We start from the raw sequence: 24,400 nt of genomic DNA, 5'->3' as shown, positions 1-24,400 counted from the left end.
TGGTCTGATCACTTTCGAATAACAGTGTGGGCAGTCGGTACTTAAGATCAGATTTTGTAAAACAGATCGGATTAGCCTGCAGTCTTAACAAGGCCTTTGAGTATCCAGTTCGAATTGTTTGATAAAGGTGGGAGAAATCCGGAGAACTAAAAATAAATAGAATGAATGGAACATGTATGCACTGAGGATAATCAATCAAATATACTGTTTAGTTATCTACTCCTAACCTCCCAGGACTTGTCACAGTTTATTTTAACATCAGTACTTAGTCTTCCTCTGCTGCTCATCACATTCCCAAACATTATCTTATAGGATATCTGATTTGAAACTGAATGCTATTTGATGGCACAGAGGCTAAAGCTATGACTTACTCCACAAGCCTGGCAGCGTGTGGATTTGTGTCCAGAGTGTGTAGAAGACTAATCAGCTCCAGGGCCTGTGTGGAAACTCTGGGCTAGATGATAGGCTTGCTATCCCAAGGGAGAGAGCAGAGAGCCGGTGGAAGAACGCTGAGATTAGGCCTACACGCATGGCTGAGCACTGGAGCGATTCTCTTCCACACACACACACACACACTCAAAGCACATACATATACTCACAAAGCCTTGGGAGGAGTTGTCCCAGATAAGATACATGCAGCAATCATGTTGAGCTCACAGGCTTACCACAGCTAGCACACGCCTCCTCACATGTCCAACAGCTGTTTGGAAGTGTGCGGATGTGTGTTTTTTTTTTTTGTTTTTTTTTTCTCCACTCATTTTGTAAATTGAATGCAGTAGTAATGTACCTGCATGGGTCTTCATGTGTGTAAACTGAGCGCACATGGCACAGACTTTACTATAACAGAGCACAAAATGAAACACAGGCACATTGTTCGCTGTGCAAATCCTGTTTATTTTTATTATCTTTCTTCTCCTTACTGTGATATATATGCAGGTTTCATCGTTGCCCTTTGAGTCAGTGAATGAAAATCAGATATTATCAGCGAATAAAAGTGAGGAAAGGGCAATTTTTTTGTGCGTTGACTTGCTTTGGAATTTACAATCAGTAATCAGACATCTAATAGGCTGATGGGAGCAGCTGGGGCTGTCTGATAGAAGCCAGGACGGTTATCGATGCCCTGGCAGGTGCATGCTGGGTAATAACTGCTGTGGTATCTTAGTCTCGGTGCCCGTGGGGTGCCATAACGACACACTCCCATTTCCATGACCTCTGGGCCTGTTGACAAGCCTAATACCCATTTTATATCCGGATCCCCCCTTTTCTATGTCTCTCTGTCACTTTTTCACTCTTCATTCCCTTCATCTCTGGCAATTCCAACAGGGCCACGTTCGCTGGGGAAAACACAAGCTCTAACCTCTTTGCACCGTGAAATGCTGAAAATCTGATCCCAATTCATGCACAATTATGTCAGTTGGAATCTAGCATTACATGCAAAGCTTATCTTTAGATAGCACATGGAGCGCTAAGCCCGGCGGATCCGAGGAACGTGGTTGATCTGGGCGATAGCTGTGTGCTAGTATGTAATTGGACTAAAGAGTGCAACGGGGATTATTTTTAATACTTTGAAAAACTGTGACTTCGAACTTGTTCTGGGGCCATTGAGCTTGTGATTTACTATGCAGATCTTCAGGTAAAGAGCTTTTCCCCCTCTTCCCCAAGTCCTGAAAAATGCAAAGGGAGGGAAGCGAAGAAAAGTTTCTGCTGCTCCGAGATCTTTTCTTTCTTTCTTCCTTATGCTTCCAGAAGATGAAAAGCTTCAGACTGTAAAAGATTATTATTTATTATTATAATTTTTTGGGGGGTTTGGTTTGCCTTTCTTGGATTTTTTTCTTTCCTTTTTATTTTTGGAAGATACTCTTAGGAACTGCATTTTAATCATGTTGGGCTATTAAAGAAACCAAAAAAAAAAACATAAGGAGGAACCTGTACAGACTCGTGGCATTGTCTTCTATACAAGAGAACCCTGTATTTTTTTTTCCTGCCAAAACCATAAGATCAATTTTTTATTCCTTCCTTTCATTCAAGGTCGCTCATTCAGTACCTTCAGTGTTGTTTTTTTTTTTTCTTGTCGTAATGCTTTTATAATCTTGCTTTTAAAAAGATCTCAATTTATTCTGGTCCACAAGCTGCCGGGCTCTGCCCCCTCCCATGATGGCCGTCTGCCCGGAAGCCATATCCTTGAGGATATTTTGGCTTCCTGGCATTTTGAATGGATTCGTGTGATGGTGGTAAGTGTAGTGAGTTTGTCCCCATATCTACCCTCTGTTTTTTGGTCTGTTCCATTGAGCAGGGTTGTGTGTTTCATAGCCGTTCATGCCGTCCTCGCACTCTGTCCCCAGTTGTCATCTTATCCCCTTCTCTTCAGAGAAACCTGTCCACTGCTGACTTGATCATGGCTGCTAAAACATTTTAAGTTTTCAGAAAACTGCTGGTAATTACAGTATAGTAGATTGACCTGATAGACAATTAAATGCTATTAGTTACAAAAGATTAATGTAAAAACGGACCTTTCCTTCATTTCATTAATATGTTTTCGAAGTCTTGCTGGAGAGAAACATTTTTTTTTTCTCCTTGTCTTTTGTTTTCTGTCTCTATGTCTTTTGCTCCTGCTTGAGTCGTTGCAACTTCTTCGGAAGTCCTGGGGGATAGCAATAGCATGCCTTGCTAGTTGTGTGTGTGTCTGAGTCTTGAAGTACACAGTGTGCACTCAGAAATTCAGCATGAGACGATTAAATAGCAGCCAGTGGTGAACTTGGCTGACTGACAGTCACTCTGTGACCCCCCCTCACAACGAAGAAGCAAATATCTAGCTTACCTCATAGCTAAAAAGGACAGTATCTGTGCCAAACAGGCAAGGAAGCCAGTTACTAGAACCCTTTTAACTGGAGTTATGAATTAATTATGAGAGTGAATCCTTGATGTTTGTCTTCAAGAGGAAGGAATGCCATTTCTGTTTCTGTCATTTTTAGCAGCGTACCTTTTAAAGAAACCTTGAACACGTAGAAATTCCACTTGTGCACCAGCTGAATTTCAGCGTGGCGCATTAATGTGTAATGAAGAAGCTGGTGACATTTCAGAAAGCATGTTAGAAGTACATAACATTTTGTTAATGTAGCAGGAAGATGTAGGCGACACTGGTTTTTCTGCCACTGAAATCCCGCCGTAATTGGAGCTTTATTTCCCAATTACTGTGCTTGTACTGGTGAGCCTGTTGGTGCCCAGCAGCATGATGCCCGTTCTGCTATGACGACCTTGTTTTTTGGAGATGGAAAGGACAGGAGCAAATCCGGGGCACTGTCGGATGAAATTAATTGCATGCCATTCATCATGAAGTGGCTCCCTGAGATCCGGAGAGGTCGCGGAAAGGAGAGCAGGCATAGTCGGGTGAAGGGGGGGTCACTACAGGGGCGAGGGGCGTCACGATGGGTCGGAGGATGACTGCAGGTGCAGATGCGTTTGGTGAGGGGTGTCAGCGGAGGCGGAAAAACAGGGGCAACATTCGGCCTGACCTTGAGGCTGATGGAGTGGCTTGCCTGCTGGGTGTGGACACCTGGGGAGTAATGGCGAAGGTGAACCCCACTCTCCGGCGGCCCCATTAGAGCCTAATGATGTTGTTTTAGTCGGGGAGTGGTGGGAAGCAGAGGTCAGGCCCAAAATAAACCTTGTCCTGGCTCGTCGTCTCTCTTCTTGACGCGTGTTTACTGTGCTATCACAGCGATAGGCTCAGCAGAAAAGGCGTATGGATGGAATGGTGCCATGGAGCTGCACAGTTTGCTACAAATTCACACACTGCAGCCATTTTGGTGGCTCTGCAGGATGAAGGAGGGAGACCGAGTGCTTCAATGTTGCATATGCAATGTTTATAGGATAAAGCCATTTATTTGTCCAACAAAAAAAAATCATATGCATTAATATTTTAGTATTATCCTTTTAGATATTGGTCCAAAACATTGTTGCACAAGTGTTATTCAGAATGTCTACCACATAAATGACAAAAACACAAAACATACAGTACTGTGCAAAAGTATTGAGTCACTCATTTTTTCATATGAATTAAAAGGATGTAAAAAATAAATTCCGAGATGGGAACAAATGCCTGCAAAGTGCCTAAAAATGACATATAAAATATGGAGGTAACAGGCTCAGCAGCAACCTCATTTCCCCTCTCATCTATTCCAACCCTCTATGGCAAGTATAGTAATTACCCATCATCACCAATCAGTAATCATCTGTGATCACCTGCACCTGTTTCTCACCGTTAGTTACTGTAGATGTTTTTATGCGTGAATGAATTATAGGTCACTGTGTGACATAACAACCAAATAACATTCGCCTGAAACTGATCAGCTACAGTGACTGGACTGAAGATGAAAAACATAAACTTGCTAAAAAAAAACAGAGGCAAAAGGGTCTTTCAGGAACTATTTCTCAAGCCTATGTTAAAAATACAAGAACGTCTGGCTCTTTGAAAACAAAATCCTAAAAAATGTGGGCTCAAGACTTTTGCACAATACTGTGCAAGTAAATTAAAGAATATTAAATTGTTTGCTATAAACTTCGAAGTAACAACATGAACAAAGTAGCAAGGTTTACAAAAGGGGACGTTGCTACACTAGAAGGTCATACCGTAGTGACACCATGGCGGTTAATTACACTATTAACTAAATTCCATTTGATTTTAAGTGTAAAGAGACCATCATAGGAAGACTGTAACCACATATTATTATCAGCTTAATATTAAGTGTTGTGGTGATATGATGGTAATTGTAGCATGATGATGATGATGATGATCCCTGTAGTCTCTCTGTATATCTAATAAGTGTCCAGTACACAGACATTCAATTTTTCAGCAACACTTCTGTGCTTTATAAAGGCATACCCGTGTAAGAATGACCCACGAACCAAATAAGATCTGGTTAGCATTGGTTCTTTAGTCGTCTGTTTACCCTAACAGGGGGGGGAGTGGCTGACAGATGTCCGAGAGTCAATTAATCACACACATAAAGTGCATCTACAGTATATGATCTACAGTATATGATAGGTGTATCTGATAAACTGCTCAGTAAGTGTAGAGACAAGGGAAGTTTACCTAAGTACCAAGTGTGCACATTCACCCTCTTCACCCAAGTATTGTTTGAGTAGGATAAATAAATTTATTTAAAACAAAAAATGCCTGCTTTAAAACGAAACATCTGCTTCATTCCTGCTGTGTTGGTGAGGTGCCAAAAGCACGCAGAGATATCTATCGGCTGTTTTTGCTTACCACTGCAGCCTAATAGCAGCTGCTATCCAGCCCAGATTCCGACCTTTGTTACTGTATCTTAACAAAAAAGAAAAAAAAAATCCACCACGAATGGCTTGCATGACAAAATAATATTTACATACTTATCGATATGTGATCTTTAGTGCTACAAAATATTTCTTTTATGAATAATTCTGAGTCTGGCTAAACTTTTTTTTGTGTGTATTTTCACATTACGATTTGCTACATTGTCCTTCCTATCTATCTAGCTGTCTATCCAGCTCCCAAAAACATCAATGTTTATGCTAATCGTCACCGTCACCAGCATCAAGCTCATAACCTCATACAGTAGATCACTCACTAGCTGAGTCTCTGCCGTAACTCTGCACTGTTCATCTTATTTAGTAGCTGTATTGCATTTTGAAGCTTTGAGCCCAACTTTGCAGTTTTCACTACTTTTCGTATGAAGTTGATATTAAACATAACTGGAAAATAGTGATTGAGAAAATGTTATTTTGTTTTTAGGAACTAATAGGGAACCTTCACATCAGTGAAACTCATCACTTTCTTTTGAGGCTGTTTTAAATTTGGTGTTTCTATAGGGTAAGCTTCCCTTTGTTTTGTCAGTTCAGCAGAATAAATGCTAACTTCTCACGCGAATGAAGAAAAAAAAACATTTAACACCACTATTGCTAAACGCATCAATAATATTTTAAAATAAATATATTTTGTGTTTAAAGTGGAGTTTTCCTTTAATGTGGGAAGAGAAATAAATGGAATTTCTACAGTATAGTATGGCATTAATTTAAGTCGTTCTGTTTGCGATCACAGTTCTTAAGGAAAAGTTATTTCATCTGTAGCTGGAAACTTTCAGTGTTTGTCACTTCTTATTGTGTTTCCCTCTAAAAGAGCACCTGCTTCATGCATTAGGTTTCTGTATATATGCAGCAAAGTACAATGTGTGCAAGACATTAGACTGACAGAAAAGTGCAATAGAGAAACGCCAACCTGCTGACAGACCGGGTCGGGAGTGAGCGCAGACTATGGCTATTATAGATAACAGAATGTTTCCTAAACTTATTAAATGTGGAAAAGGGAATAATTGCTAAGTACTTCTTTTGAACTTGAACTTATTTCCTGTTAATTGAGATTCTAAAAAAATAAAGAAAGACAGTCAATGTTAAGTGGCTGCGGTCTTGAACATTGTTGAATTTCTGTTAAGCTTTTTTTTTAAATCTGTAATTTTTGCTGTTTTACATGTATTAGAATTTATGTACGTTTTATGTAAATCATTTTGGCATAGAGTATTTAACAGTTGTTAAACATGTTACAATAGACGTTCAACCTGAATGTTAAAGTTAGGTTCTTCTGTTGAGTTTGTTTAAAGTTACTGCATATTACTAAATGTGTGAATATGAAACCTTGCATGACAAAAAGTGATTAAAAGTAAACAATATCTATTTTATATATAAGATTAAGCAAATCCAGGATTATTAGGTCTATTTCCAAAGACATTTCACTAAGTTTTTTAGCGAAAAATTTGTAAAAGTTGTCTCACAATAGGCTTAATAATCATATTTTTGGTTTGTATTAAGTTATTGTATGTTATTTGAATAGAATCAAGATATTTACAAAAGAAGGAAAGACATGTTTAAGTTATTGAGGTCTTAAGCATTGTTGAATTTCTGTCGAGCTTTTGTACTTTAATCTGTAATTTATGTTATGTTCTGCAGATGGGACGCCATGTATCATGAATTAATTTATGTATATTATTTTGGCACAGAGTATTTAGCAGTTGTAAGGTTCAAGTAAACAGCCAGGGGACTTCCCATTTACTATAAGTCTGACGCACACCTCAGATCTAATTATTCTGCAATTTTAATTAACCTCCCAAAGTGCCCCTACACAAAGATTTCATTGACAAGCATTTCCCCCTGTACATCTTTTCCCTCCATTTAATTTATAATGTATCAGTGAACCAGTTTTTGGAAAATTAATACACTCATCCAATATTAAAAGATGTTTAACTTTTTATTTTCTTTTTATGTCTGTGTAATAAGCGGCGGGACAGGAGCTCATCTTGGCTTTATTTGCTGTTGAAGGTGTGGAGCTCCACTCCTTGATCTCCTCCGGGACAAAACTCTCTACTTTCAAGCGTCTGGGTCAACGCGCCTTTGGCTCAAAATGAGAGAAGGCTTGTTTTTTTTGTTTTTTTCTCTACATGCACAAATAATAGCTACATCCTGGGAGTACCATAGCCTGGCTGAAATTATTCCGTTTTCATCTTGATCTCTTATCAGCTGCTTTGTTTCCCTTACCTTCAGTGCGGGGCAGATCAAAGTACCGTGTATTTTCTTTCTCCCCGAACAAGCAGCGTGATGGTTGTGGGTGTGGATTAGCTCCAGTTGGGGGTCCATCCTCCTGCATTGTGTCTTGAGCTTCAGTGTAAATGAAGTTTGGCACCCCTGGGACAGCATCCCCTCCTCTTTCTCTGTCACTGCTAACAAACAAGCTATGCCCCATCCAAAGTGCCCACCCAGGACCTTGCCAGTCCCATCAAGACCACCCACCTCCCCTGCTGCGGGCTCATTGTGAGGAACCTGGGGGTCTCCTGTAGCAATGAGGAGGTGTTGAATAGCCTGATGCGGGGCTCCGGCTGTGATGGATGTGCCTGTGCTTGCCATTACATGTTGCTAGTTCTGTAAGCCCTGAGGAGGTTAGTAATGGGAAATCTTTGGAGTAGTTCTGGACAGATGTGTTTGTCTTTCACACTGTTTAATTACCGTGCCATTACGCCACATTGGGCCGTTTTTTTTTCTGAGCACTATAAGGTACTACCTGACTTAATTTCATGACGGGAATGCCATATGTTTTTCTGATATTACATTCACAAATCCGTATGCATAATAAAGTTAAGGTACATTTAAACTAAGCCTCTCTTAAAGGGATTTTATGTGCATCCCGCTAATATAAAAAAAATGGACCTTCTATAGCACTTGACAGTTCACCATAATTACAATTTATCTTTAAATATGATCATTAAAATATTTCAAAAATATAATAAAAATACATTATTCACTCAATCCTATTACATGTACAGCTTTATAAAAATTATAATACACCAGAAGTTGGATGATCAACCTAAAAATTAAAGTAAGATTCTCCTACTGAGTTTATTTGTTGTTTGTGCACTATATGCTGAAATGTGACACTTTACATTGCAAAAAAGTGATATATTTAGATTTTCAAAAATATTCAAGATATTCAATAACTATAAAAGTTTCATTTGCTTTCACTTCTCGCAGAGTACTGCAGTTAAAGACAAATGAAGCCATTATGTTAGCTAAATCAAGCCTTTATGCAGTCACATAATGCGATCTAATATGGACTGTTAACAGACAGTAGCGTAGCCGAACGGTCCAGAGCTATGATTAAATGAAACCCTTAGAAAAGAATTCAAAAGTAGGTTTCAGAAGTTATGGTGTCAGGAGACACACTATTTCAACAGAAGTATGTAGACCCTTAACCTTATGCGCTTCTTTCCCAAACTGTTGACACAAAGTTGGAAGCGCACCATTACATAGGATGTCTTAGTATTCCGTAACATTATAAATTCCCGAACGTGTTTCAGATCACTTTTAGGATAAATCGGAATTCTGACAGTGTGCCAGGCCACTTCACCTGACATTGGCGCAAAAATAATAGCCCCCGCTCCTAAATCTAGTGGAGAGGCAACCCGAGAAGAGTGGAAGTTATTAGATCTAAATCTGGAACAAGATGTTTATGAAGCACTGTAGGTGTGATTGATCAGGTGTCCATATTCTTTTAGCCATATACTACAGTATATTTGTTGTTCTTATAAGTCTATCTCGTTAAATTTACCCTTAAAAAGTTGACATAGCAATAAAGCTAGCTAAGATAATAATAAAAAAAGACATAGCAATAAAGCTAGCAAGGATCAAAAGGCCACATTATTGTATGAGTTTCCTGCCATTGTCAAAACTTTAACGGGAAACAGTAATGTTAACATTACATTGAACTTGAAAAAAAAGCCATAGGCAATATACCACTGAACTGAAATAATTTATAACTTTGGATTAATTCATGGCTCCATTTCGCCTGAGGCTGTGGACTAAAGCCCATGTGAGCCCATGTACAAATCTGGCCCTGATAAGGAAATTCTCCAAAGTATTAAAAGCTACCAACAGGTTCTAAGAATAAAGTTGCTGTCGAAATAAGATTTCTGAAATGTTATTCTTAAAATGCTAAAATAAATGTTTGCTTTACAGCGCTATTATAATTATTATAACATACTGTATCGTTTGTTGCTCACACAGCAATGTCAGCATTCTAGGTGTCCACATTACACATGTGACTGTACCAGCCGGTCCGTCTCAATTTGTCCGAATGTAAAATAAAGTGGGGGAGTGTCCAGTGTAGCATTAGCAGGTTCCCACAGTTCATCCCCAACAAATGACCTGCGGGAAGAAGGTGGCGGGCGCTCTTCAGCAGGTTCCTCATGTGCGCACAAGCACACAAAGTGTTCAGGACGTCTGCGTATGTGTGTGTGAGAGTGAGTGCGAGAGAACTATGCGGAGGAGCAGTGAAAACAAGCCACTCTCCAGGCCGGTGTTATTTCAACCTCCTGCCTCGTCCAGTCCACTTTTGAAGACAGGAAATCGGAGTGAGCTCATAGTTCAAGGGCCATGTGGCAATGGTTTAGACTGGAGAGCCCCATGACCTGCACCTCTTCACGCACACACACACCACATCTCTCAAAGCTGTGTTACTAACACAGACTCCAATACAATGGTGCATATGGGCCGCTTTTGTTTCAACTGATAACACAAACCAGATGGCAACAAGGAGAAAGGAGGAAAGAAAGAAATATTGTCGAATATTTGCAAAGAAAAATAACCCCAGGATAGTGTCTAGTTATATCTATTTGTCTTGTGTTAGCTTTCGGGAGGCAGCGTGGCTTCGTGGGCCATATTTAGGGTTATTTTTCATGCTAGGATGGATGAATGAGGAAGAAGCCTCGGATGGGAAAACTGCGTGAATTCATATAAAAGCGAACATGGATCGATTTGAGTCTTTGAAACTTCATACATAGGGGCTGAATGTACTCTAATACGGTTCAGTTTTTTAGGCCTTGTATGCATAATGTAAGTGTGAAATTGATGCAAATCCATATGTCATTACACATAACAGTGCAGTTGCATTCATTTTCACTACAAAAGTCATAACAACATGGCATGACGTTCCGAACAAAAAGAACCGTCTTATGTAACAGCGCTTGTATAGAAATATCCCATGCTTTTGTCTCTGCCCTCATTTGCACAGCAGTGTTTGATCTTTAGGCTCAAGGCGCTGGCCAGCTTTGGGACGGTATTATCTACTATGACACTGACATTTCAATTGATCTTCATGAAGAGCATGAACATACTGTAGCCTCTGTAGTCGTGCCAGGCTGGAGCTGGGCATGGCTCGACACAGCCTGCATGCTCCCATGCCACACACCTAGTTCCTGGCCACAGAAAATATTAGCACACCTTAAGATGTGTATATACAAACATGGAGAGAGAGAGAGAGAGTCTGATGACTTTTAGAATCTGGTGTATGTAGAATCACATGATATAAAATGTGACAGCAGGACACTAAGTGATGTGAAAAAATATACTGTAGAGAACATGACTTTTTTTTTTATTGTATATTCCACTCACTCTGAAACCGAGTGACTTTTCTCTATCTATGCCACCCTGTAAAGTTGTGCCTGTGCTTGATTTGTAATCAGACGACTGTTTAAAAACGCTATAGAGATGAAAACACAACAAAAAATGCATTCAGATTAATACTTAATGGCAATGCCTGATATGAACTAAAATATGATGGCCACACTTACCACTTCATTTGGCACACATCCCACCATGAAATAACGGAAATGAGCTCAGCCGGACCTGACTGCCAGAAAACAATCACAACTCAAGCCTACATGAGACCGTATCTCAGAATAGAGCTTACAGCTGGGCACATTTTGGGCCAAAACTGAAATGCCACACAATGTTAGTCTGGGAAAGTTTTGGCAGAGATTTCAAATGTTATTACATTTTTTAGGTTACCATTTAAAACTGGGCTACTTTTTGCTGATAATACACTTGCCATTGCCAAAGCTGGCCATATGTCCCGAACCTTAGCCAATATTCCCCGAAAAAGAGAGAATGAGTCATGTAGCTAAATGACTGCACTAACTCTTACCTTTACTATATAAATAAAAAGCCAAGATCATTAACACAAGATTTAGGGCTGCATAATGGAAAAAAAAATCATGATCTAGATTCATCTATACTGTACATGCGATCTCATTTCTGAATATTTCCCTGCATTATTGTGTTCGCTTATTTACTTGACAACGATCCCAGATGTATAGATATATCAATCACACCCATCGGTCACACTCACACAGAGTAAGATGCTTTAATATGGAGTTCCTCTGTCGCTCCTTTAACGTGCAACAAGGAGGCAGGCTTAATCAGTCTAGTCAGTTTACTTGGTAGAGCTGAAGTAGTATGCCATTACTTTCGTGAGTGTAAAGTTATAAGTTTGATTATTATTTAATTTATTATTTAATTTGCTCCCAATTCCAGCCAATTAGAGGCTGGAGGAGGGACAATAGCAGCCAACCATGCACAAGCATTCAGCCGTTACATTTTCTTCTGTTGTTGAGTTTAGCAGCTACAGTAGTACTGTATATACTGTATGTATCATTGTATGCATTATTTTATATAATTATTATTTTATTCATTAGAATAAGAAAAATGTCTTACACACATGCACATCCCAATATGTGTGTGTCAGCAGTCTGGTGTGTACAGTTCGATCTAATTGGTACACAGCTTACTGGATTACTGTATTAAACCTGACACGACGATTTAAGCTGTTACACAGAGACTCTGAAAACTACTGAGAGAAAGCTACGCAGTCCCATCAACCGATCCCATGACAGCAGTGTAATGCATGAAATCATGCAGACCCAGGTCAAGAGCTTCAGTTACTGTTGACACTAAACATTAGAATTGGGAACAGCGTGATCTCAGTGACTTGAAACCATGGCATGGCTTTTTTGAGTATTTCAGAATGTGATTATCTCCTGGGATTTTCACAACAACAGTTTCTAGACACAAAATAGTGTTGAAATACATCCTGTGTCTGGGCGAAGACACCCGTCTGATGAGAGGAGATTCCGAGCTGACAGAAAGACTATAGTAAATTTAAAAAATCAATCTTTACAACAATCAATCAAGGGTTATGATAAAGCAAGTCCAAATGAAATCCTAAAAATACAATAGCAGATTTCGAAGTCATGGTGTCAAGATACACACTTGACTTTATCTGCTTTTTTTCCCAGACCGCTGACAAAAAAGTGGACGCACACTTGTACAGGATTTCCAAGTACGTTGCAACAATATAAATTCTCGAACCTGTTCCAGATCACTTCTGGGATGCAACTGTGGTGAGCGAAAAGTCATCTCAGAATACACGACACATGAAACCTCCAGGTGGATGAGCTACAGAGGCAGAATACCACACTGGGTTCTACCCCTTGTCAGGCAACAACAGGAATCTGAGGTCATCACGATCACAGACTCACTAAAATTGAATAACTGAAAAGAAAAATAATGCAATTTTACAGTGAGTCTACTGTTCTTGTAGCTTTTCCACCGAGGTGTGATATGTTGTTCATTCTGAGATGCTTTTCTGCTTATGAAGATTAGAAATACTTGCTGTACTGTAAATTACACACTATTTGTGTGTGTGTGTTTGAATGTCCCAGCATGTTCACGCACTACAGCAGCCTTTGTTTCTTGATCACTGCATTTTCTAAACCCTATGTTATCCCAAATGTTGCATGACCATACTTCCTCTCTGACAAAAAGCGGACATTGTTTTGGCCGGGGCATGCACGGGGTGCACAGTGGACAGTTCTTCAAGTTCTTCTCAACCATCAAATGTTGAACGGTTCCACATTTAATCCTTAAAATGGTGGTGATGTTGAGCGGAATGACATCACTATTAGTTCATGGTATAGCCTACTGTAGCTTACCCTCTCGAAGGCAAGATCAAAAGCTGAGTACAATTTACATTTGAAATGTCAGTGTAGAGACACTTCATATTTGTTCCACAAAAACATATTACTTGCCAGTTTCACATGTGCTTCATGAGGAACTCTGGGTAGGTGGAGACACGGAGCTCTCCAAGTCTTTGAAGCACTATGCTGGTTAAGAATTAAAAAAAAAATGCTCATTCCCAACCTCTCTCTCTCTCTCTCTCTCTCTTTCTCTCTCTCTTTTTCTCTTAGGACTCAGAGAGAAAAGGATTCATAGACAAGTTGTATGCCATTCAGGATGTTTGCATCAGTGTGCAAAGTGCACTGGATGAAGTGGCCTCCTACGGCGAGAGGATAAAAAAGTGAGCAGTGTGTTTGTTACGAAGTGCGAACATTTAAATACTTGGCACATATACAGTAATGCCATGTGTAACTTAGCTGTATTTTTTTCATTGTGTAGTCTAGTTCATTTGTTAGTTTTAGTGTACACCAAGGTGACAGTTCACAATCCATCAACATTACTATAATTAATGGAATAATTATTTATAATTATTTCATAAATAAATAACTTCTTATCTACAGTTCAGTTTAAAAGTATGCTTCATTTTTGTTTATAAAAATAATACGCCCGATATACTGATATGAATGTGCAATCTTGTTAACACCCCAAACTTACACAAACATTTTATATCAATAAATACAGCAAAGAACTTGAGTGTTCTTTGTCTTGTGTTCTTTTCCCAGTACTTTCAACTGGACTGTGCCTTTTCTCAGCTGGCTGGCCATAGTGGCACTGTTTGGGGCCACACTTATAGTTTACTTCATTCCTCTCCGATACATCATCCTGGCCTGGGGTGAGTCATGAGCGTCTCTCCAACCTGTATTAATAACTATTCTTATGTACTAAGTTCAATTCCCAATTCATCATGAAGTGCATGTTTAAATATAATGAACAAGTCAAAACTGCAGTTCCAGTCGAGTTGCAGATGAACTATGTCTATCGTATGTACACTGCTGGCACCAAAACAGCAGGGAGGCTGTTGAAGAGGAGAGCCGCAGACCAAACACAGCCTCATAGCTAATGGTCTGTGTGCTCCTTTGTTCACAATTCCAGACCTGAGCAGCAGCTCTCAAAGGCCAGAGAGCAGTGCTCTTGTGGGCATAATGGCAGCCGATCTTTACTTAGAAAATGGGGTTTCAGAGAGCCTTTTGATCCTGTGTTGCCAGAGTAGCAGGCAGCCTCTTTTGACACACTGCTGAAGTGCACTTGTCCTCCCTCATTGAGGTGTAATGCCGCTGTGTCTGCCCAACTTTCAGGGGTGAATAAATTCACGAAGAAGCTGCGAGACCCATACACCATTGACAACAACGAGCTGCTGGACTTCCTCTCCAGAGTGCCCTCCGATGTGCAAGTGGTAGGTGCACCTTCCATTTCTCCAACTACCCTACCATCTGCCCATCTATCCATCTTTCTTAGAGCAGGTCCAAGTGAAGCACTTTCTCCAGTCGATAATTACAGAGCACACAATTTACCGGAGTAATGGAGTGGCCAGTCACTTTTTCACCCCCATCTTTCCTTCCAACACCTGCTTTTATCTTTGCCTTGGTCTATCAAAATGCATCTTTCTTCCTGGTGCCTCACAGCATGCTATTTGTAGCTTGCACCACATAAAATATGTGCGCTTTCCTGAACCAAAGTTGCAGGGACTTGATCTATAAGTCTAACAACATGTTCTAGTGGAGATGGTGGGAAGCATCCGTACTTTTTAAACGGAGGTTTTTATCTTTTCAACCGAATTGAAAAAAGTACCGATAAATGCTATTCTATGTCATGTTCCTATCCCATAATTTTATTAAATATAACTCTCAAATAACTTCACTGGTTATTATTTTTACACATTATGCTGAGTAGTTAAAAAGATCTCTGTCTGGATCCAAATATAATATCAGCTCTTCTCTGTACACAGGCATATATATATTATATATATATAGAGAGATAGATAGATAGATATAGATTATATATATATATATATATATATATATATATATATATATATATATATATATATATATATATATAGAGAGAGAGAGAGAGAGAGAGAGAGAAGAGCTAATATTATATTTGGATCCAGACAGAGATTTATATATAAATCTAAAATATTATATATATATATATATATAAAATGTGCAAACATTAATAGAGCAGTAGACCAAATGCACTGAATAAGCTGTTGTCACTCGGTTTAGGTTACTGTAGTGTACTGTTACCATGGCCACTGGAATAATCAGATAACTGTCCATGTCAGATAGCGTTCAGATTATTACTGTCCACATATAGATTTATTACTGTACATATTTAGATCGAACCTATTCCATACACAGTGTGCACTATTATGGATAAGTTATGGATTAATGTTAAGTGTTGTTGCATGCTGGAGAATAGCCAGTAAACTGTGATACATTATTATCCACTCTGTTCTCCTGTGAGCAACTAATAACCTTAATACAGTTTGCAATTTCTTGGCAAGAGGAAGTAGGACACACTTTCGGACACAGAGAAAGTTTGAGGTCCAGGCTTCCTTCACAGTCACCCACTAGTTATTTTCTTGAATATGTTTGCCACATGCATTTCCTTTATTTCCAGGGACAATCTAATCATGATAATCTATACACATGTTTGCTTGCTCCTAAAAATGTCCATAATCTTCTTTTAATTGTGAACCTGCTTTGAGACAATGACCATTGTTAAAAGCGCTATATAAATAAATTGACTTAAATTTTTTTAATTATTTTTGTTTGAAATTCGCTAATAATCATCAACATCGTAGCAGGTTTTTTTTTTGTCAATTTATTAAGCTGTGTCCCATTAACTAGTACCACTTCTCCATTTTTCAATAACTATACTGATACTAAACCTTTCAAAAATATTATTCTTTTTATTATTTTAAACTAAAGCATACATAGCTAATACACTGTAGCATTTGAACAAAGATCACTTAATTGGCAAATAAAGTAAAAATAATGAAGTGTAAATAAAATAATTCATAAAATTTTTTCATAAATAACCATTACATAAACGAAAACTTTTCAAACACAATTTATAACATTTTTTTGGATTTTTCCCCCGATTTTTAGTCGTGTCCAATTCCTCCCCGTCACTAGGGGGCTCCCACATTAAGCTTCTACTACCACTTAGTCGGGAGGGCTGCAGACTATAACGTGTTTCCTCCAACCCACGTGATGTTACACCGTTAGGGACGACGTAACACACTCGGAGGAAAGCGCTAGCCGCTCCTTCTGCTTGGTTGAGCTCACAGACACCCTTGATTGGCTGTAAAGCCATCATTAATGTGGGAGCCCGAAGTACCTCTCATCCCTCCCCTGTGAGAGAGCTCGGCCAATCAGCTCTCTCTAGGCCTCCGGCTGCGAGAGGTTACAGCATCACCCGGTGATCGAACTCGCGATCTCCGGATGATAGGGTGAACACTTTACCACTGTGCCACTCGGAGGCCCTCAAACACAAATTCCATTCTTTTTTATTTCTTACAGGACTCATTTTATGCTGGTATCATCTCTAATAATTAACAAAGAAAGTATTACAAAGGCATTTTCAAAATGTCATTTCTTAATATTACTTAATTTAAAAAAAAAGCATTTTCTTTGCAAAAATATAGTGTTTAGAATAAAGTCCCCAAAAACATTTTTCCTCATATCAGTACTAATATCACCAGCATTAACCGCAGTATATAAGGGCTAAACTCCACTTAAACTTTACACTGTGTCACTTTCAGCCAGTTAAACTTCATGCCAATTGATTAAATGTAATTCTGTAATGCATTGTGAATTAGGCTTAATGGGCTATGTGATCTGCGAGTCTGTGCCGTTCAAATCTAATATAAATCAGTGAAATCTGCACCAGCTGCCATACACAGATTTATGGACTTCTTGCTGTGTAGTTACTCGCCATGCTTTGTTATTGTAAGCCATTAGGGTAAAGTAAAGTAATCCTTTCCCACTCTGCCTCTATATTAAGCGTGTGATCAGCGTCATGCAGCCTGCTTCATATAAACACTCATACTGTGTAAGGGAAGGTGCCACTGTTTAACTTCAATTAAAGCATGTGCTTGTAAATGCAGGCTCTGCTTGTTATCTGGCTTCCTCTGTGTTAGCAAAGCCCCAGGTGCTTACTGCCAGGGTGTCTTGTGGCTCTGGGCCAGGACCAATCGCTCGCCTTTGATGGACCCTGGGTGGCAGGCAGCCTTTGATCTTTAGAGGGTCATAATCTCTCACCCCTGCATGGCTTCTGCATGGCCCGGGCCAAACGAGCTCTGGATGAGCTCCTTAGGTTCATCTAACCACCACACCTGGAGCCCAGAAGGTTCCGGCAGGTAGGAAGGCCTGGAGGAGGCGCTGGCTAATGAGGCAGGGTCAGCGCGAACTTCGGAGGACATAACCACAGGGGTAATCTGTGCCAGGTTGCTGCACATTGGCTTCGGGCTAGTCCGTAAAAAAAAAAAAAAAGAAAAAATAAAGCGCCATGTATCATGTTGCGCTGAGAAGGTACATAATGTGAAGCGGCACGATTCGGGAACGTTCCGCTCTGCATCTCTCTCAGCCGCTTGCACAGGTCTTCTCACCTCACCTCTGTTTTCTGGGTTACATGCGCCCAAGGGGGACAGCTCTCTGCGCTGCTAAGGGACATCAATGACTTAAATTAAGCATCCCAGAATCAGGGTGTGTCCTGCGGGCAGAAGCAGGCTCGACTGTTCCATGCAGATGACAAATGAAGCCCCATTTTCGAGGCCCCATTGTGACCCAAACCTCCCGCACTATCCCCTGACAGCGACAGCCCTGCAGACACCCGGCTCTTTACAGATCATTTGGAGGAGCCTCAGAACAAACCGAACTCATGAGCTACTAATGACTCTTTATATAAAGGGCATCATAATGCACTCCATCAATATGTGGTGTTTTGGTGGGAATACAGAGTACCCTCTTTGTGTTTGTGAGTTTGTGTGTGTGTGTGTTTCACCCCCTGAAGACAAATCTTAGAATTAAACTATATGGCTCGAGCAGTTACAGTGAGCAAGCATGCTTCAAGTGTACTTTCATACGAGCTCCAGGGGTACAAATGTATTTCAGCTTAATGTAAAGCCAGTTTATGCTGTGCTGCAGGGTCTTTTTGTTGAATTTCTCCAATCCTATATATACTACCTGCTGTGCGGGAGCTACCTGTTAAATACAGCTTTTTTATCTTATGCATTTCCTTCTGATTCAGTATGCCTAGAGACAAGCTTTACCTTGTACATATTGCCCTCGGTTGAATGGGTTTGATTTCATGGCTGAGTAACCCAACGCTGTGATCCAAGGGAATCTTTTATGTCCCTTAAATGAGGCCAGCTCTTGTTGCTGACTTAAGTATGTGCAAACCTAGTATTAGAGACATGTCCTATCACTAGAATGTTTTATGATACCATTAGTCAGTGAAGACATGGAATGTAAAGTAGGACACTAGCAATTAGCACACGAGAATGCCATTATGGTGTATGCAAATGAAAAAGCAAACAGAGTGTTTCTTTATGAAGCCGATCCATCACCTGAATAAGGCATATCTGCTTTTGTAGGGAAGAAAAAAGGGACTAGCACTGTTTGTTAAAAAAAAAGTTCCAGACTATTTTAGAGGTCTCGTGTTCCGTGGCTTCAGTCTTCTCATCCGAGTACATCAGCAGTACGAGTATCTAGCAATTAGCGCACATCCCAAAACTACAGAAAACAAAAGTTTTCTCCATGCTTGCACATGTCGCTTTCTCTTGACAATACACATGCAAGCAGATCTCTCTCATCTGTGGGTGTCTGTGCCTTTTTTAGGAGAGCGTTTAATAGCCCTAATGCTAGGTTAGGTGTCACTGGAGATGAAGCAGGGAATACCCCCCCCCCCATCTTCCTGCATAAAGAGCATAGCATAGTATCATTAAAATGTTCTTCTTTCATTTACTTATTTATATTTGCCTGCCGCCACTGCGGCTTCGAATCCCGATCCCTGCACGGCGGCAGGGCGACAGCACGTTCAGCATCACCGTGTCCCGGGACGGTGCATGAGACACAGCTAAACGAAGCGCTCGTGTACATGGCGCCACCTCTGTACGCACGCACTTCAAAGCCTGCTGCTGTCAGCATGGGGGAGAGGAGTGAGGGTGGAACAGCCTTTGAGCGGCTCAAGGTCTTCTCCCGTGGATGTTTGCTTTGTGCCAACCACTTCCTCCAAATTGCTATCTCACCATACTGATTTGAATCCTCTTCATTGCAGAAATGTCTTTTCCCCCCGCAAGTCAGTTCTTGTTGTCTTCGCTCTTCTCTCAGAGAGCAGGTTCTATTCAGTGGGACAGCTCTCCATCATTAAAAGGGTGAATGCATGTTGCTCCAATTAAGATGGCAGAACTGTCACCCGTTAACTGTAATGGAACCTGTAACGTGCAGAGCATCTCTGTGCCACTCGCTTTTTCTGAAGGCCTCTTTTGATAGCACTTTTATTGTTGTTTTCATCACCCACTTCTTTTCTTCCATTAAGTTCACGAACATTGATCCATATCCTGTCACCTAGACGTGCAAACTTTTCTTTACTTAGTTCAGGAAGGTTTCCAAAGTCAGCCGCAGATACAGAAAGTGAGATGAAAATTTAATGATCCTGTAATTTTTTTTTTTTTCAATAACTCTTAAGGGCACAAAACTCTGTCCCAGCCCTTTTTGGGGCATCAGGATCTCTAGATTATTCTGTTTTAAACTGGGTCGGATGTTAGGGCAGAGGCATTTTTAAACAATTAGGTCATTAAGAGTGTATAAGGTCATATTTCCATTATGCTTCAATAAAAAAAAGAAAAAACAATACAGTAAATAATCCTGTGCGTCATAAAGGCCTCCTCGGATGTCATGGATAAGATGGAGGAATGGTCATTCTGCACGATGGATGGAGGATAGACTGGTTCTCCATCACTAACAGAGATTATCTTCAGATAGAGAAGATTATTATCTGCCAGGATCAGTGATTCATGACTACGGTATATCGAATCAGCAATATATAGACTGTACCGTATATCTCTGTGGGAGACACCACTAATGACGTCACATGCTTTGTGGACCAACACATTGCTGATGCCTTCGCAGGACCGCAACATTAAGGGCTAGGGCTATAATTGCCTGCTCGTCTACGGCCAAAGCACATTGACCTCTGTCTTGTTTCACCTCCACTGAGCACACACTGCAGTGGCTCTTTCATTAGGGCGTGTCCAGATTTTCTTGTTGATTTTTTTGAGAGAATGGAATTTAACAGCATTTTGTGTGTGTGTGTGTGTTTATTAGAAAGATGAATATGGACTTTTACTACACTGAAATAGGAACAAAACAATAATACTAATAATAATAATAATACCACCACAACAACTATTATTATTATTATTATAAAAATCCAAAGGCAGTTAATAAACATTAATGTGAAAACAAAATTTTAAATAAACAATTTTTCATTCATGAATTATATAGTCAATATTTTAAGGTATTGGTAACTTCATCTTCTAAGCTTATGTAATTTTAGAAGAAATTGCATGTATTAAGCCTCCTTAAAAAAAAAAGTCTTTGCATACATACTCTATTACTGTATTGACCCAGGGGTGGCGCCATAGCTCAGTGGCACAGATGTTAGCATTGCCACCTCTAGTAGGTAAAATGTGCTGAAGTGCCCATAGGATATGAATAATTGTGTCAGTGTTTGAGACCCGCAAGGGTGTATTCCTGCCTCTTGGGGCCAGACGATAAAAGAGGTCCACTCATAGTTCCCCGTCAGTCCCCAGGCTCCTGCTATAGCCAGGTTAAGTCAAATGTTGCCCAGTCACTGAAACCATGCCGCTTTCTCAACAAGCGACAGCCTTTTAGTTTTCCTCCCCATCTGTTTGCAGAGGATCTGTGCCTAATGAAGTAAACTATCTTTCCCACGTCCGCTGATTAAAGGGGATTTGTGTGAAAAAGGTTGCACAATATGTGGATTAAGGCCGCTTCAATGTCGCCAGCGCTGCAGGCAAAAACAGGAGATTAAACTGAAATTTCGACCATGGTAAATGTAAGCTGGCGAGGAAATCTCGAACGTGCCCTTTCGCTGACCTCTTCGATTCAGAACCTTGTATAGTAACTCCAGTGTGATTCGCTCCATCTCTCTAAATTAGTGCTGTTTGGGTCCGGTTATGTGATTACCATGTCAAACCCTTTGAAGATTTTATGGCTAAGAAACAAACACATTAATTAAACGGCATTGCTAACAATTCTCTAAATTACGGTAGGATACGAGAGGAAAGCGAGAGGAAGTAGCACTCGCATGCACTTTCCCATCACCCTGACCTCAGTGCTGTTTGCTTTTAAGAAGCTTCTCATCCACGCAGAGCCTCCATCAGTGCATTCTTAACACTGCCCACCTGATTTTGTGTGTGTGTGTGTGTGTGTGTTTTAACAGGTGCAGTACCGAGAGCTGAAACTGGATCCAAGTCACAGCCCAAATAAGAGAAAGAAAAATAACCCAGGATAGCTCTGTTCCTTCTCCCATGGACTCAGATTTAGCATGCCAAGGACCGGCACTGATTTGGACCGGCTAGGTGTACTTCCTTCCTTCCTCCCGCCCGCCCCCCACTCTCTCGCTCTCTCTCTCTTTCCCCCCCATCTCTCTCTAATCCTCTGTTTCTCGACAGAGGAGCACAAATGGTGAATGTGAAAACAGAGGAGCACTTTTAATTATTACCATGAGGGTTCCCGCCATACTTGTTTACTTTTAGTGCAGAGGAGAGTGTGAAAATCTCTTGACCCCTTTTAGAGTCGTACGGCAGGAGCAATTTGTCACTGGCTGGCATCAGGCAGATGGCTCTAAAAGCCAAGGTGTCCTTCCAGCGCAGCAGAGAGAGACCAGAGACAGGGAATGGCTTCAGCCACAAATAGCAGGATCAGCTGATAATACCGCCAGCCGCAGTGGCACATCACGTCTCTATCTTGGAGGGAAAATATGATGGTTAGGTTGCAGTTTGCACCCTGTAATTTCTACAGTGCGGTAAGGTTGTGCGCTGAAACCCGACATCCTCCAGAGCAGTTATTAGAGTTGTCAGCTAAGCCTCTTTACAGTTCGATTTATAGCTGTAACTAAAGTGTTTGGGGAGGAAAAAAAAAAAAAAAACTGCCTGGCCCAAGAGTCAGTATTTATTCATCGGGGATATTTGTTTCAGGTAATCAGGTTATTTAAAGGATATGAATGATGCATGCTTGGGTTATTTGTGGTTAAGAAAAAAGAAAAGACTGGCATGTTTACAGGAGGCATATTAGTTTTGGTGACAAAATCCATTTTGGTTACTGAACACTAGCCCACACTAAATCTTTTCCCTGCCTCTCTCAAGCCACGTTGCAGTGTGTCCAGGTTACCACGAGGTGCCACCCTGCTAATATGGATGTCACACTCTGGGTGGGCAGAATCATGGGTGTGCTAATCAATTTACAAAGGTGTCTCTTTCCACTGTTCACTGCAGATTCAGTTTCCAACAACAATAATAGAAAGCCAAACGTAGAGGAGGGCAGCTTCGTGGGTGCCTTCATTGTAGGGAATAGCTTTCTTGAAAATGTCAATAGCGTGTGACAAGCTGCTTCAGGGACTTGGCAGGGGTGCGGCGCAGGGCAGGAGTTTACCACCGTCGGTGTTGGGGGAAGACGACCAAGAGGGCATAGCATGCCCTTTTTTCTCAACCTCTTCCCATCATCCCTTTTAGAATTTGGCACGCCATGCTTTTTCCTCTCCTTCATCCACTCGGTTGAGTGAGAGGTCATGGCTCGGCCTGTAGGGAACCTCCTGAGGGATCTCTACTGAGCAAGTGTTGAAAGATCACAGCACCATCAGAGGAGGTTTGTATTCGGCTTCGGCCCCTCCATGAGGAGTTCGTGAAAAAGAAAAAAAAAACCCCCCAAAAAAACAACTCTCCTTATGGCTGCTTTTCTATAAGCACATCTGACATATGGAAAGACCATTGATTAGTTTGAAAGCGTTTCCTTACAAAGACAACACACTCCCCACTGACCAAGACACTGATAGTACCCAAGTGATCTCCATTAAAAGAAAGGACCACTTTCCTGAAGAACTGTTTCTGCCGAAAGGGATGATTTTTCTAAGCCTGGATCTGTATGTGCTGTTCAACTTTTTTTTTTAATTTATGTTTTTTTATCGTCGAGTAGATGTAGATGTGTCGTGCGGCTTTGGCATCTCCCATCCAAAAAATGTTTTTAGTTTTCATGATGTCTGCAAGAAAACCAAAGTGGAAATTTTTAACATTATCGATGTAGAATGTAATGTTTCCATAAAATGCAAAAAGGGAAAAAAAAAAAAAAAAAAAAAGGTTACGGCACTTTTTATTTGCACTGATTTTTAAATCTGTTTATTCAAGTTTTGTTTTCAATTCATGTACTGTAAATATATATAATATGCTTGTAAATGGTCAGATATTTATGATGTATAGCTCTAGATGTGTCTTTTCCCTTAAACAAAATAGTTGTGCCTATTCCATCGTCACTAAGCTCCCAGTGGTTGGATGCGGTGGGAACGAATGCAGGTAAAGATGTAATGGGAGAGCACTGCTAGATTATTTCAGTAAATGTCTCAGATTGACTGTCTTTTAATTTTAAGAAAGAGTTATAAAGATTATTAAATATTTTTATCATCTCTTGCGTTTTATTTGGTTCTTCATCACTCTGGGGGGAAAAAAATGTGTGAAAAGTCAAACTTGCATTAAAAGCGAACAAATTCAGAAATAACTTTAGGGGTACAACTCAAAAGACCACATGGTGTGCAGCAGGGTGTCGTGCTATTTAGACGGAGGAGTTACTTTCTCAGATACTTTGTGGTGGGTCCGCAGTAGAATAAAACACAGGTGCGTACGAGGCGTTACTCAACTCAAAAATGTGTGTCTAATCGGTCATCTCTGAATCCTTCAGCCACCATTAATCGTCCTGCCGCGCTGCCAGAGTTGCAGTGTGTGTGC

At 40.4% G+C, this 24,400-nt stretch overlaps 1 protein-coding gene across 3 annotated transcripts in view; it reads left to right on the top strand.

Moving 5' to 3' along the window:
* Positions 1-24,081, top strand: part of mctp1a (multiple C2 domains, transmembrane 1a) — a 158,087-nt gene extending 134,006 nt beyond the window's left edge. For all 3 annotated transcript variants that reach the window (XM_053480893.1, XM_053480892.1, XM_053480894.1), the window contains 4 exons: positions 13,602-13,711; positions 14,094-14,203; positions 14,667-14,764; positions 21,847-24,081. In XM_053480893.1, coding sequence (XP_053336868.1) covers positions 13,602-13,711; positions 14,094-14,203; positions 14,667-14,764; positions 21,847-21,918 — 390 coding nt within the window. In that variant the 3' untranslated portion in view covers positions 21,919-24,081. The remainder of the gene's footprint in view (positions 1-13,601; positions 13,712-14,093; positions 14,204-14,666; positions 14,765-21,846) is intronic.
* Positions 24,082-24,400: the final 319 nt, after the last annotated feature.

Source organism: Clarias gariepinus, chromosome 21, assembly GCF_024256425.1.
Source record: "Clarias gariepinus isolate MV-2021 ecotype Netherlands chromosome 21, CGAR_prim_01v2, whole genome shotgun sequence".
Lineage (NCBI taxonomy): Eukaryota > Metazoa > Chordata > Actinopteri > Siluriformes > Clariidae > Clarias > Clarias gariepinus.
The sequence above is the reverse complement of the archived record's forward strand: the minus strand, read 5'-3'. Positions and strand labels throughout refer to the sequence as shown.